The sequence below is a fragment of the Colias croceus genome, chromosome 8 (assembly GCF_905220415.1).
Source record: "Colias croceus chromosome 8, ilColCroc2.1".
NCBI classification, from domain to species: domain Eukaryota; kingdom Metazoa; phylum Arthropoda; class Insecta; order Lepidoptera; family Pieridae; genus Colias; species Colias croceus.
Window position 1 is genome coordinate 9,231,028 of NC_059544.1, and position 16,279 is coordinate 9,247,306.

Here is a 16,279-nt window from a genome sequence, read left to right on the forward strand (position 1 = left end):
GATGAAAGAGATATTTTAATTCCGCTTGTCCCCGAACATTACTTAATATATTGAGTAAGGGTACGACGTTTTACTTAGGAATATTTTTAACCGACTTCGAAAAAAAGGAGGAGGTTATCAATTCGGCCGGTATAATTTTGTTTTTTTTTTTAGATGTATGTACACCGATTACTACGAGGTTTCTTAACCGATTTACGTGATTCTTTTTTTATTCGATGCGGGATGGTGTCGAATTGGTCCCATAAAAATTTTATTCGGATAGGCCCAGTAGTTTTTATTTTATGAGCATTTTTGTCTGTACTCGATGACTTAATTGAAATGTAGCAAGTAACTTTGATTCACTTCCCGGTAATCGATTGAGCTGAAATTTTGTATACGTATGTAAATTGGATAGCGATGAAACATTATCATGACATAGAGCTGATTTGATTATGGAATCGGAAGGTGGCCATAGGAACTCAGTAATATATTGACTCAACTTTATCGAGATTGGGCTCGTTTGATTCATGTTGAAAAATACACTAAAAAGTATTAAATAAAAATAACTGCGTTAAAAACAACCGACTTCAAAAACGGAAAAGTAATAAATAAAAAAGATTTGATATTATTAATTACTACATATTATTTAGATGTGCTATTTATTAAATAGGTTTGAAGTCGGTGCCAAAAACTAAGCACTTAGTATTAAGCCCGTGCACCGACATCAAACCTTTTTAGTAAATAGCACATCTAAATAATATGTAGTAATTAATAATATCAAATCTTTTTGACGTGACAACGTCTTATAATTCGATAGAGCCGGATGCACGCACGAAAAAACATGACTCATGCGGCGTTACCTCGCTCTGAGGCGTTCCATGTGAAGTGCAAGCGAGAGCGCGTTGTCACGTTCTACTATCGTCAGTAAAGCGACTTTACAGACAACCAATTTTTTATTTATTACTTTTCCGTTTTTGAAGTCGGTTGTTTTTAACGCAGTTATTTTTATTTAAGAAATTCTTACTTTTGTTGAATTTTTCTAACAAGTTGTTTTATTCTTATAAATTCCCTTCTTCACTTAGGTACATTACAATAACCGTCAAGTAAGTTTAAACATTGCTTTGAAGTAAAAATCTATTATGCAAAATACATAAAACATTTATTATTCATCGAAATGTTCCAAGATGAAAAACTCTCACTATCGTCGTCTTCAGTTATCTTTACAATAAAAAGTTATTGTATCAGTCCTCCGCGAACTTCGAGGACTTTTTTAACAAGGCCGTTACCCAACAACGTCGCAGCTTTATTAAATCCATCTTTCTTTAATTCAATCTTGTATGACGTACATTCAACTTTCGACTTTGGGGCTTCGTCGAAAGGTCTATTGTTGTGTACGCGTCTATTTGAAACACTAGGTACACGTACGGATGCCTTCTTAGTAGTGAATTCTAAAGCCTAGAATCAGGCTCGAGTAAAATTAGATTGTATTCGGAACGTTACTGAGAACTTCATTGTTTAAATGATCTAAACGAACTGATTTAATACTATTGTTGTGAAACATTAATTGGGCATGGATGATGTAAGCAGAAAATTATTTGAGCACAAAAATCAGTTTTTACATTATTTAAGACGTAAAACGTTGGTGTGTAACCAAAGATTTTGTACTCATTTATTCTGGTGATCATTTTATGTGCTTTTGACATCCTAAGGACTTGTCATATCTATCTGTGAACTACCCGGCGGATTATTTCTTGGGCCGATTTTTCAATGCTTGGATAAAACTTATTCGTCGAATAATGAATAAAACTACCATTTTAAAAACGTATTCTAATTGCCCGTATTTGACAGTTTAAGTGACATTTTAATATTATCGTGTAATACTTTATTGGACGGATAAGTTTTATCCAAGCATTGAAAAATCGGCCCTAACACCATATATTTATGTGATTATACAAATGGACCTACGCGGTATATCGCGAGAGATTTTACCATTAAAAAAATGTAAGATTGTTCACTGTATCTTCAGGGACATTAGACAGTATTTTGTCTGCTTCCTATTGCACCAAATGATCTAAAACTGCACTTACTTCTTGACCAGTATCTTGCCAGACTTGTCCGCCTTCAGCGTGATCTTCGTGTGCAGCTTCTCCAAGAACTTCATCGTGGAATTGTTGTACTGGTTCAGATTATACGCCAGGCTGAACAGCTCTTCCGTCCACATCTGTTGACAAGGTTTTATATGTAATAAAGACAGATATATTTATAGCAACATACAACATAGTATTGAAGTTTCCTTGCGTAGAAAATGTTGAAGTTTGGTTGCAATATCTGGAATAATATTCGTTGAATCTTACTTGCTTTTAACAAGACTCCAAATCATATCAGAAAATTTAAAATCAATATTATAGCTTATTATTTTCCATCTATTTAACGTAAAACTGCTATTGCTATCCAAATATTGAAACCACTAGACAGCTCTGCTTTTCAAATGCCCATTAATACAATTATAATAATTACAAGTATGATTTATTATATTAATCAGTACGAACCGGTTCAAGAGGAAGTAATTTATTCATCCATCATTCATAATCCCCGTCCCCTTTCCATCCCAGATATAATAAAAACAAATATAACTAACGGCGCTGATTTTGTTTGCTTTACACTGAAGATATATTAGTCACCGAATGAAAGACTTGCTTCTTCTTTTTGAGAAGTCACCTAGAATCTCTGCACGTATTTATGACAAAGCAAAATACTTCGTAGACCTAGATAAAAAACCGCCTGCTAGTTTTACGTGATATAAATTTCAGAATTATTATAATGCTGAACACATTGTACATATTTATGGTGTAGTTGAGCTCATTTTTCTGGGACGGTTATGATTTTTTTACCCTAGTGCCCGAGACGAAGATTAATGGTTATTCTCGTAAAGATCAATTCATCACCGCTTAAACTATCTTATATCTAATCTATACAAACGTTAAGATTCCTAAAGCTGTCTGAGGAATCATAAACACTGCTGTGATCCTCACTGACTAAATAATGTGAATGTGTATCCGGATTATTCGTCGGATCGAATTAACCTTTTATACATTTATTCTCATTGTCATTATCGATTAGAAAGTATGAGATGTGTTCTTATTTATTCTGTAACGTCACCTGAAGGTTATAATTACGGATTGAAGTTAAAAAGTAACACGGTTTATTCACCTCGAAAACAAAATCCCGCGGGGATTAAACAGTGAAACTGAATAGGATTCGGTTATAACGCGATAACATGAACGCTCGCCAGAGAACTATAGCCAGAAAATCAATTCATACAACACATTCTACATTTACGTAGTTTCCATTTATCCTAAACTGTCAACTAACCAACAAACAAAAAAGAACATTGTAACAAAGAGACTGAAAAGTACTCAGAAGTTGACATTAACATCGACTTACATGTAGTATATAAATACCAACTTCCAAGACGGCCAAGTCGATACAATATCAAACCAGGCGAGACTTTGGGAAAATTCTCTCAAACTCATAAGTACAATACCTTATGTAAAACCAAGTTTGAGGCATGCTCGGTGAAAAGTTTAGTATTTTTGTATGAATAAAGTGCGGACAAACTCTTGTGTCATAACTTCTGCTCCGAACTAAAAGCTTTTAGCCGAGCGCTAGGCTAAAATGTACTGTCAACGAAACAATATTTTATTAAAAAGGGTTTTAGTACGACTCGCTGGATACGAGCAACTCATACCGTGATTAAAATTTTTACAAGTATATACCTTCATCTTTCCGCTCCATTTATTGTTTTACGCGAGTGTAAAAATATATTCGGGAAATTTTAAGTTTACTGCACAAATATAACGTACTATGTATTTCATTAAACTATTTTTACTTCCCATCGTAATAGTTTATTTTTGAAGCGGTATTACTTGCCAGTCGTGCATTTAATTTGTAGCTTATACCGCAAATTTTATGCGAGCATGATTTATTGTACAATATAATCAATTACTAGCAGATTTCAAATGCTGTTTTGAGATACAATTCTATGTCTGGCTAAATCACAATAACTGTACACAACAAGATTACGTATGACGTCTGGCGATTCTAATAAACAATGATTAAGGAACATGCCACCAATAATAATTTTACCCATTTATTTAACAAAAGACGTGTTGTACTCGGGGACTGCCGCAGTAAAGCTATTGCATAGCATGCCTTCAAGCCACACCTCCGAGCCCGTCGGTGTGGGTAGCGTGAGGTTTTTTCGTTACGGAATTTATCGATTCGGTCCCCGCGCTCAAGGCCCGCGATAGAAGCTATGCAATAGCTTAAAAAAATAAGTAGATAACTATGAAAGAAAAACTCTAAATCTAGCAAAATAATTATGCCAGACTCTCCATCCAATTACCAATACAACGTTAGCGCAAAATTTCACTAAAGTTTTATTTAACTTAAGAACAATAAATTGCATAAGATTCAGCTTAAACAGAGACCGAAAACACTAACAAGCTAATACGAGACGATGTTAATTAAAACTTCCATCGCAACACGGCTGTTCCTCCAACTCAAATATTCATCGCTAAAATGAATGCCCGGGTCCTTCGAGACGGATTTTAAGTTTGCAAAGGCAAAAATTCTTACATTCTCTCCGGTAATTGAAATAATTACAATGCGGCGTATTACTCGAGCAACAGACGGGCAACATTGAGCCGTCGCTGTAGCGAACAAGAAAATAATTATGATAAGAGACAATTTATTAATGAGGAGGGTAAGCAAGGGAGCGCTAATAGAAAACAAAATCATAAATTATGCATTTCAACGTGAGAGTGGGACGGCGTATAATGGCGGGCCCATGTGCAAAAGAGACGGTACACTAATGACTATTATTCAAAAGACTTTTCTAATTAGTATGGATTGTACAATGAGTATTAGCAGAGAAATGTACAGTGATTAAAACCAGATAAAGCGAAATAATTCCGATTGTTTGCCATTTTAAAGTGCTATCAATTTGATAAACTAGAAGCGAATTGGTATTTAATTTGAATTCACCTGCTATGCAATCGTTTCAAAACAACGCTTAAACGTATCAACAAAAATAAAACTCGAATGAAAATGCCGAGCGCTGAACAATAAACCTACACTACAAATAAAACAAAATAATCGTAGCAGTTTATGTTTTAAACGTTAACTGAAGCTTAAATATTTATTCCGCGAAATATTTATTTCCACTAGGTACTACTGAACATTTGTATGTGGATATCTTAAAATATACAATTCGATGCAATTGAGATTAAGCATTACTAACTATTCAAGGGATTTAACATTGAAATGCCTCAGTTTACTATAAAAATATGAAAAAGGTTACGATTAATTTATTTGTCTTTTTTTTATATACCAAATTGCATGTATTAAAAGAAACAACATTAAAAGATATGAACTTCATTATGAATTATGGAAACATATTGTCCCAGTAAATGGTAGTTACCTATGTTCTACATTTTTGTATACAAATGCATTATTGTGCATACTCAAATGTGTTTTATCTAAGCATTTTAAGGCAAATATACTATGAAAACTACACACCCAGATAAGCTAAGAATAATAAATTGAGCATGTCTGTTGAGGCAATAAGGTTCACTTTTGCTTGGTAAAACTTGATTAAGTAAAACGCACGTCTAATCTTGATAACGTTTATTTCGTTACTAACACAGATCACTGAACAAGTAATATGGTTACTAATTTCTAAAGCTACATACTAGCGGCGGCGCGTACATACCGCCCACCAAAACCTATAGGTAACTAGGTTTTATCTTAATTGGCTAACATTTTTGCTTAACGTTTTGCATTACATACCATCGAATCTAAACTTAAACATGCATTCTTCAAATAAACAAAAACAAAATGATTTTTAAATTAAGTTATATAAATCAACAATCAGTATCTGTTATTATCTAAACATTGTACATTTAGATTAATTATGTAATAACATTTTTTTTTTTATAATTTAAATAGGCAACTAATATTCAAAAATCCAAGTCATTATTTATAGGTAATGGGCATAATTTGGAAATTGATCGCTTCATCAATTTTCCGCGGCATTTTAAAGAATACACACGACCTATCCCGTCTGCTCCCGAATGTTTTTCTAGGATACGACCTAAAGCCCATTTACCAGGAGGTAAATGTTCTTCCACGACCAGGACCACATCTCCCACTTTGAATTCATCTTGTCGTTTTAGCCATTTGGGTCGTTGCTGTAGACGTGACAAATATTCTGTTTGCCATCTCTTCCAAAAGTCTTGTAGTAACCTTTGTGCATACTGCCATCGTGAAAGTCTGTTAAGGTTTATGTCTCTCAAGTCTGGTTCTGGTATATTGAATGGGGCTTCACCAATGAGAAAGTGACCAGGTGTAAGAATATTCAAATTATCGGTATCTGTATTGTCGATTGGACACAACGGTCTGGAATTTAAGCATGCTTCTATCTGGCACAGTAATGTTGTCATCTCTTCGAAAGTTAGATGCTTATCTAAAATTCTTCGCAAGTGATATTTGATGGATTTCACCCCCGCTTCCCATAAGCCTCCAAAATTTGGACTGTAAGGTGGATTGAAGTGCCATTGTATGCCATCTTCTGCTAAAGTAGCTGGTAGATGGCCTGGTATTTGTAAATTAGCCTGTTGGAACAGCTCCAACAATTCCTTGTTGGCACCTACAAAATTAGTGCCTTGATCGCTCCAAATGTGGCTACATCTTCCCCTTCGAGCTACAAAACGTTTTAACGCGCCTAAGAAAGAATCAGTGCTTAAATCCCCAACTAATTCCAAATGAACTGCTTTGGTAGACATACATACAAATATGCAAATGTATGCCTTATTGGTTTTGGACCCTCTACCCCTTGAAGTTAAAATTTGCAGTGGACCAGCAAAATCTACGCCGGAGTGTAAAAATGGCCGTGACGGAGTCACCCTCATCTCAGGTAAGTCTCCCATAATTTGTAATCTGGGTTTTGCTTTAAGTCTCGCACATATAAAGCATTTATTGATATATGATGAAACAAGTGATTTAATTTTAATAATCCAAAAACGGGTTCTTATATAATTTATAGTCAATTGTGTACCACCGTGTAGCGTCTTTTTGTGTGCATCAGCTATTATTAAAGTAGTTAAACAGCTCTTATTGCTTAAAATCATGGGATGTTTCTCGATTTCTACAAGATGGGCATGCCTGAGTCTGCCGCCCACCCTGAGAATATTTTCAGCGTCCAGGTAAGGATTAAGATTTTTAATACAACTGTTGCGTTTTATTTCTTTCCTTTGTTTTAAATCTTCTATTTCTACTGAAAAATATTCCCTTTGGTCTAATCTTACACATTTGTTTAAACTGTCATGTAGCTCATTTGTAGTTATAGCCTTAACTTCTTTAATTTTCCTTACATTCAGAAACCGTGTGCAATAGACTATTGCTCTCAGTAATTCATATAAGTTATTAAAATTTTTAAATTTATTTGACCAATGTGCCTCATCTACTATTTTTGTATTTGCTATAATATTTTTCCTTTTTTCTAGGTTGGTGTTATAAACGAAATTTTTCAAAGAAAGCTGCTCATCTCGTAGCCATTTTGGACCTTCCCACCATAATTTACAATTTTTAAGTTCAGGTAATAACATTCCACGTGAAGCAACATCGGCAGGATTTTCTACAGAAGGTACGTGGTACCATTTATTTCCTATAGTTTCTAATATAGTTGCAACCCGATTCCGTACAAAGGTTTGCCATCGAGAAAGATCTCCTTGAAGCCAGGACAAAACTACGGTTGAATCTGTCCAACCATATATCCGATCGGTTGGTATGTGTGTAGCGTCACTGATTTGTTTTAATAATTTGGCAAGTAAAACTGCGCCACATAATTCTAAACGAGGCAGGGATACAGGTTTAACAGGTGCAACGCGACTCTTCGCAGCTATAATGCCTGTAACATATGTATTATTTTCTACTTTGACTCTCAGGTAAGCTACTGCGCCATATGCCTTTGAAGAAGCATCACAAAAGCCATGCACTGTAACATCAGACATATTTTTAGTATGACTGTATAACCATCTATTTATTTTTATATCTTTTATATTTCTTAAACTTTCTTTAATCTTTAACCAATCTTCTTTTATTTCAGGTACTACTTCTTCATCCCAAGAAATTCTCATCAACCACAATTTTTGAATTATTATTTTTGCAGGCAGGAGTACAGGAGTTAACCAACCGAGAGGATCAAACAAGCGTTGAATCTCCGAGAGTATGGTTCTTTTGGTTATGTTTGCCGGTGACGCAGGTAAGTCAGCATAATAATGTAAAGTATCATCGACCACATTCCATGATAGCCCTAACGTCTTTACTGTTCCTTCAAACTTAAAATCTATACTCAGGCGAGAGCTTAGTTCATCGGAAGAAAAGTTTTTCAAAAAATCCTTATTATTTGATGACCATTTCTGTAATTTCATTCCTCCTCTACTAAGTATATTTGAAATTTGTTTCGCTATTTTTGTAGCATCTTCTACCGAATCCTGACCGGATAGTAAATCGTCCATAAAAAAATCATTTTTTATTACATTAACAGCCGCAGGATAGCCTTCTCCTTCATCGTTAGCAATTTGGTGAAGAGTTTTTACAGCAAGATAAGGTGCCGATGCTGTGCCGAAAGTAACTGTCAATAAACGATAATCCTTAATAGGTTCATCAATGCTATTCCTCCATACAATTCTTTGATAGTCAGCGTCCTCTGTTTTTATTAATATTTGCCTATACATTTTTTCTATGTCTGCGACAAAGGCAATTTTCCGAAGTCGCCATCTCATAATCAAGGATCTCATATCTTCTTGTAGCAGTGGACCAACAAGTAAGTCATCATTGAGCGATATATTATTTTTGCCTGTTGCAGACGCGTTGAAAACTACTCTAACCTTTGTGGTATCACTTGCTTCTCTAATAACTGCATGATGCGGTAAGTAAATAGATGGGTTATTAATTTCGCTTTCTGGAACTTCTTCCATGTGGTTTAACTTTAAATATTCATTAATCACATTTATATAATCTCTCTTTAAATCCGGGGATTTGACAAATTTAGATTCTAATTGCTTAAATCTGAAAATTGAAATATCACGGGTATCACCTTGTGTTGCTCGTGGGGGTTCGTGTTTTACAGGTAATTTTACAACATATCTTCCTTCCGCTGTCCTTGTATATGTATCTTTATATGTTCGTTCACATTTTTCTTCTTCTATGCTTAATTTTTTGTTTGTTTCAGGATCCAGCTCCCACAACCTTTGCAACATTTCATCCACATCTATACGATGGTGCATAACTATCATTTCATTATTAGATTTCATTTCCGTATTGTCTAACACGGAACCGAATAATATCCATCCCAAGCTTGTTTCTTGTGCGCATGGTGAACCAGGAGGACCCTTGATCAAAGGTTCTTTGATTATTTGTGCATATGTGGTTACGCCCAGCAGCATATCAATCCGTCCAGGTATATTGTATGTAGGGTCGGCTAATACAAGACCTTGAAGATGTGACCATGAATTTTCACTGTCTATCAAATGTTTGGATGGTAATACATTTGTTAAACGAGTAGTAGAAATGACATATGCATCAATGAACAGTTTGAACTTGTCGTCATATCTTGATAAAAGCTCTAATCCCACAGTGTGTTTTACCTTAGTTTGTGTAGATCCTATTCCCGTAATACTTACATCTATAGCCAATGGTTTACGTTTAACTTTAAGCAGTTGAGCAGCTCGTTCGCTTATAAAGTTCGCTTGTGAGCCTTGGTCTATTAGCGTGCGGAGTACAGTTATTCTGCCGGCGCCATCTGTAACAGGGACAAGAGCGGTAGCTAGCAGAGCAGAACCTTGTTTGGTTGCTACGAAAGAAGAGATAGTGTTAACCTGTTCCTCCAAGTGTTGCTCCTGCTGTTCTTCGTCTATCTCATCCTCCACCTGATTAAAGTGCGATTCTATGTTGCTGGGTTTGACCACGGCCATTGACTGATGCAACAAAGAATGATGACGCCGTTGACATACCTTACAAGAAACCCGCAAACGACATTTGCTCACCATATGCCCACTGCATAAACAATTAAAGCAAATATTATTGGAACGAACAAACTCATTCTTTTGTTGTGGTGTAAGTGATATAAATTCTTTACAGTGGCATAAAGCATGTTCTAGTTGACATTTTGGACAGGGTTTAAATTGCACTGCGGGCGTCGCTATATGGAATGACCTTTCTTTAGATGTCGATGGCGATAATAACTCCAAAGTACGAAATTTTAATTGTAAAAACTGTTGTAATTGTTCCCAACTTGGTAATTTGTCGGTATCATTCTGGACATACTCTTCCCAATCCTTATGTGACTCTGGGTCCAATTTCTGTACAACCAGAAATATAATTAAAGGATCCCAAGAGTCTGTGATTATGTTTATGTTTTTTAAACTATTAAGGCACTCTGTGGTAGTGTCCAGTAAGTTCTTTATTAATTTATAATTTTGTGAGCTCATTTTCTTTTGATTAAATAATCTTTTTAATATTGAATTAACCATCATTTTTTTATTTCCAAATCGTTTATTTAATAAATTCCAGGATTGCTCATAATTCGCCTGTGTTATCTGAACATGTTTTAATATATTTTCAGCTTCACCAGTTAAGCTACTCTTTAAGTAATATAATTTTTGTACATCCCCAAGCGCGGAGTTATTATGCACCAATGACTGAAACATGTCTCTATACGAGGGCCAATCTTCATATGAGCCCGAAAACGTCGGTAGCAAGATTTTAGGCAGCTTTAACTGCTCGTTCGCGTTATTTGCTACTTCCAAACTTGTTCCATAGGCAGGACTCTTATTAGCGTTTATTAAAAGATCTTTTAGATCGGCCTTGATGCATAAATAAAGATCTTCAAATACAAAAAAATCTTCGTTCACAAAATACGATATTTCAGATTTCTTTTCTTTAGGCACTGTTCTCACCAAACTATTGTGAGCCTCTTTAAAAGTGTTCCAATACTCCTCAATACTTTGTAAGCGGGCTTCCACGTACCCCTTCGTCAGTCGTTGTTTTGGACACTTTTTTAAATTAGTTTGCGCCTTTTGTAACAATAAAGCCGTATCCTCCAATAAGGCCAGTAACTGCTCGACACCACTCATGTTTATATAGTCTTTTATCAATATTGTACGAGTAACGAATAAACGTGTAAAGTAAATAACAATAATCTGTAACTTGTCACTCAATAGAATCCTTCCGTAGAAACCGGTTCGTCGATGTAATTAGCATTAACACTCATTGATTCTATCCGGCTCGAAGGACCATATGTTGAGGCAATAAGGTTCACTTTTGCTTGGTAAAACTTGATTAAGTAAAACGCACGTCTAATCTTGATAACGTTTATTTCGTTACTAACACAGATCACTGAACAAGTAATATGGTTACTAATTTCTAAAGCTACATACTAGCGGCGGCGCGTACAATGTCTATTCTCCTATATATACTTTATTCTCGTCTACCCGCAAACCGATTACCTGTCAAATGCCTTCTTTTACATAACAATGGAGGTCCTATTCATACAAAAGTTAAAGGAAGGTTTAAACAAATTTAAAGGGAACCTTTTTCAAATTAACATTTACTTATACATTATCATTTTTTAGGTCAATTTTGTTAGTTTTCGTTATGCGGTTGAAATATTTGAAAATCACACACAAATCACTTTTGTTTACTTTAATAAAATAATTCTTCGAATTCACATGAAACAAATCACTATTATGATTAAAGATGTCACAGCCAAAAGCATTTTCCTGTACTTAATCTATTATAGAGAGAAAAACCCAACACAGAAAGAATTTCCTTAAAAACTTTCAACTTCGTATTTGTTCGAGTTCGTTACTCAGTAACTGGTTGAAAAAAGTTTCAACACGATGGAAAAACAATCAGAACTTTTATACGTCGTTACAAGTACTTTTTCTAACATATTAAATATACTAACTGAAATGAAAATATATAATAGAACTAGCTTACCGCCCGCGGCTTCGCCCGCTTTCTCTAAAACGATTTGAGATTTAAACTATCCTATCTCTCAAGTTGGATCGAAGAACTGCACATGGTGTGCGAATTTTATTATAATCGGTTAAGAGGTTTAGGAGTCCATTGAGGACAAACATTGTGACACGAGATTTATGTATATTAAGATATGGCAACAAGGAGCCTTTGAGGAACCTTGCTATCAGAATATTTACAAAATCGATTGAACAATTCTTGACTCTTGAATTTATTAAATAAAACTATTGAAATGTTTCATAATATTCTTATGTATGCTTGTATCTTTGCTGCATTTTTGTTTTTCGTGCCAACTAAATGGAAATTAATTGGAAATTTTAAAATGAATTTGAATACAATAAGTCGCTATCATTTTAAACCATAATCATTTGAATTATTCTGTAGAATAATTAAAAAAACTGTACTTCTTCTTTGAGCGGACATAAGTTTCAAGGAAAAGCAATAAAAAGCTCAGCTTGAAAATTATTATCGGAAACATTAAGCTCTTAAGCATATATTGACATCGATTAATACGTTAAAACAACGTGCGTCAATCGCCATAACTCTAAAATTTAATTTATTTTACCTACTGCGATTTTTTATACTTTTGCGAATTGATTGATATTGTTATAACATAATACGAGTATGTGACGTTTGCCATGATTTAAAACAGTTAAATATCTAGGTTTCTAGTAACAGATAAATTAGTTTGCAAGGGATAAACTCAAAATCTTTTTATCCGACTTCTGAAAGCTGAAAGCTAAACTACTTCATCAACCTTCATTGCTACTGGCATAAGCATAAACCAAAAATTATTGTCATTTAATCAGTAATATTTCCATTTTACTGATCAAAGGACAAACCAGGAGCAGCTTTGTGTAAATTATAATTTAAGAGCTTCCTCAACATTATCCTTTCGGAATTTTAATCAAGAATACATACACATTGCATACATAGCTCATTTAAATGAGCCTTCTTCACAATCTAGAGCGTTGGCCCAACAAATGATGGTCGATGTTTGTCTCCATTACGGCGCATGAATAAACATCTACAATGACGGCGGATCATAGACATTTACACTATCGAGGTTGCCTCTACTCGCCCAACGCTGCCCATTGTGAAGAGGGCCCATAACATAACACCAACACATAAATTATTACGCAGTACTGTTTCTAGGTGGCATTGTAGTATAACAAATTAATATGTAACTAGCATCGGTCTCATGTGAGATCCCTTCATGGTTTCATGGCTTTACGGCATGTGGCTGTGAAAACGAAAATATAGTTCACATAAAGTTTGGAACGTTATTTGTTTGCGGTCGACAAAGCTTTATTATTAACAACGTAAACTTGTTTATGTTACTTTATAATGCTTTGGGACATACATACATACGAAAGTTCTGCGTTTGTTAATAAATGCGTCAATTTATTAAACTTTTATGTCTCTAATTTTTGTGTTTAAGAACACAAAAATTGGAATTACATAATTGATCTTAATTATTAATAAAAAAACGACGTGTGACACTCGGGGATTGCCGCGGTAAAGCTATTGCATGCTATGCCTTCAAGCCACACCTCCACCCGTCGGAGTGGGGAGCGTGAGGTTTTTTCGTTACGGAATTTCTCGATTCGGTCCCCGCGCTCATGAAGGCCCGCGATAGAAGCTATGCAATAGCTTAATAAATTATTTTAATTGAAAGTTTTGATTAAATGTACACATACGCACACACCTTGCGATTTCTTGTGCGGCGATAATTTTACTACACCATCGCCTGCTCTTTGTGGTATAAAAAAAACATGCTATTCCCAAACGTACAATCCGCACAAATTAAAAAGAACTCCACCCCACTTCAAGACCCTCACAAGTCACAGAGCACAGTCAAAGCTTTGGCTGTCGCAAAGAATGTGCCGCGTAAACTTCCAAAATGTTCCCGCGCTCATTCCGCCCGGTCTGCAATTACACGGAAATTCCTATGGAATACACGAGCTGTAATATCTTGACACGTTTCCTGAATATTTGTCCGCTCGTACCGCATCAATGGAATTTGTAGCGCGGTTGCGAGCCTACACCGATAACTATGAGACATCACTACATACAACAAAGTCGCTTTCTCTGTCCCTATATCCCTATGTATCCTTAAATGTTTAAAACTACGCAACGGATTTTGACGCGGTTGTTTTTTAAATAGATATTTAGTATATAATTTGTTAGGTTTTAGGCAAAGTGGCAGGCCAATGTTTAAGCATTTTCGTTATCTAACGGTGCGGATAATAAAGCGTAATAATTCAACGTAAATACATCCTTGCTCTCCTACGGGATTATCTTCGAATCATTTTGCGGAAATCTATTTCTGTACATCTAATATTCGTACTTTCTTTTCAAATGTTAAAGACAATATTATTACGATCGAAACCCTATATAATCGCTGGAAAAGTAAGTCGAAAACAAACAATAAGCATAAACACACTGCACACATCATTATACTAGTAAAAGCACGCAAAGCTCGTATCAAACGTGAACTGCCGAGTCATGGAGTTTTCCACAATTCGAACAGCACTATAATCTCCACTTTGCGGCCAACTATCGTAGCGATGTATTTCACTTAGGGGAAACACATTACCTGTTCCGCGAACCCCATGGCATATCAACATTACCGCGTTCTAATGGCACTTACAGCAATTCAATCTTGGTGAGTAGTACATCTATAATTAGAGCATAATACTGCAGCCACTAACGCTCCTTCCGACCAAGCCTTCGTGAGAGCCTCTACAATCTACGTCATTCTCGACAGAGTTGATTGCAAATTGAAATCTACTAACCTTATATTCGCGATAACATACAACAACAGCATAAAGTGAAGTCCCGTGTCCCCTAGTGGGGTAAGGGGCAGATGCATTATACATCTGTTTAACTGATCGATTTTCTTTAGGGACAAGTAGGTGATCAACCTTCTGTGTCCTACCAGACCGAGACATTTTTTTTTTTCTTTGTCTCCACCGGGAATCGAACCCAGTACCCTTACGCTCACGCGTCAACCACTGTACTTAGGAGGCGGTCAACAACAGCATACAACATGAAAATTACGTCGCCATTTATACTGCAGCTGCTACGTAAAATCTGATATTGTTCGACGAATACGTAATTTTTTTTTTTATCTTTCTTAAGTCAATACAAAAATTTCTACTTACAGTATAAAATTCCATACAAATATAAATCAATCAATCAATCCAATCAACATGGAAAATTCTAGATTTCATTGAAAAGTGCAAACACCAAATCCCGAGTGGCACGGGTATCGAACCTTTTTCATACTCAAGCGCCCTTCCATAGTGTAATATGATAACACTGTTAAATTCATAAATTACGAGCATCGGCCACCATTATTGATCCCCGAGGAGCGGTGCCTTCGAAGGGATAGAGGCGTGGCTTGGTCTAATTTATAGTGGTGATCTTGTATTCATTAGCCGGTTTTATGTCGCCGGTAATAAAAGGTCCCCGTCGTACCGGAGCGCGTAAGGTGAACGTAAAATATCCATTTCATATAGTTTTTGAAGCGCCAATTTTATTAGCTTTTACCTGTATTGGCGGAGCTCTTGACGTCTTTCTACTTCCGAATATATGGCGTTTTTACTACCGACTCTTAACCGTAATTGTTTGCATTATCTAGATGCATTTTGTCTTTCAATTTCGTCATAAATAAGAAAAACATATTAGATACTTTAGAACAACGACGTGTATACTTTCTAAATAGAACATGTAATTAAATTAAGGAGAAGTGTGCAAATGTAACATGCTCTTAATCTTATTTCTGTCATTTATTTATTAGGAAAACATTCACGGCTCTTGCTATTGTTATTGTTAGGTATATGAATATTAAGGTTAATGTAATATAAGGTCAATTGGGTCACAGGGAAACTACAAAGCTTTGGTCATTTGAGGAAATATCTATAAAATTACAAACAGGTAAAACTTTGTTTACAAAATCATTTTCATTCATACATGAGTATGAATGAATATTTTTTACTCACTTATGACGTCACTGACCTGGAATTAACCAAATAGTAAATAGCTTTATTTATAAATAAACGAGAGAAACATTACAAAGGTATTTTATGCGTATGAAGAATTCACGAGGTAGCTTACTCATGAAAACATTTTTAATTATGTATGCGAGTGTTACTGAAAGTGTTACACTACTCGTTGTACATATTTGAACTGT

The 16,279-nt window shown here is 35.3% G+C and overlaps 2 protein-coding genes across 3 annotated transcripts in view; both read right to left on the reverse strand.

Moving 5' to 3' along the window:
* Window positions 1-16,279, reverse strand: part of LOC123693950 (1-phosphatidylinositol 4,5-bisphosphate phosphodiesterase classes I and II) — a 94,976-nt gene that overhangs the window by 45,340 nt on the left and 33,357 nt on the right. For both annotated transcript variants that reach the window (XM_045639217.1, XM_045639216.1), the window contains exon 4: window positions 2,067-2,200. In XM_045639217.1, the coding sequence (XP_045495173.1) occupies window positions 2,067-2,200 (134 nt within the window). The remainder of the gene's footprint in view (window positions 1-2,066; window positions 2,201-16,279) is intronic.
* On the reverse strand, window positions 9,738-11,492 carry LOC123693951. Its single transcript, XM_045639219.1, has 2 exons — window positions 9,921-11,492; window positions 9,738-9,844 (listed from the first exon to the last, which is right to left on the reverse strand). Exons 1-2 carry the CDS (start codon window positions 11,175-11,177, stop codon window positions 9,827-9,829), a joined length of 1,275 nt encoding a protein of 424 aa, XP_045495175.1. The 5' UTR covers window positions 11,178-11,492; the 3' UTR covers window positions 9,738-9,826.

Bases quoted from the DNA above. Each gene is read 5' to 3' on its own strand.
- LOC123693951 (XM_045639219.1), bottom strand. From the start codon at position 11,177: ATGAGTGGTGTCGAGCAGTTACTGGCCTTATTGGAGGATACGGCTTTA.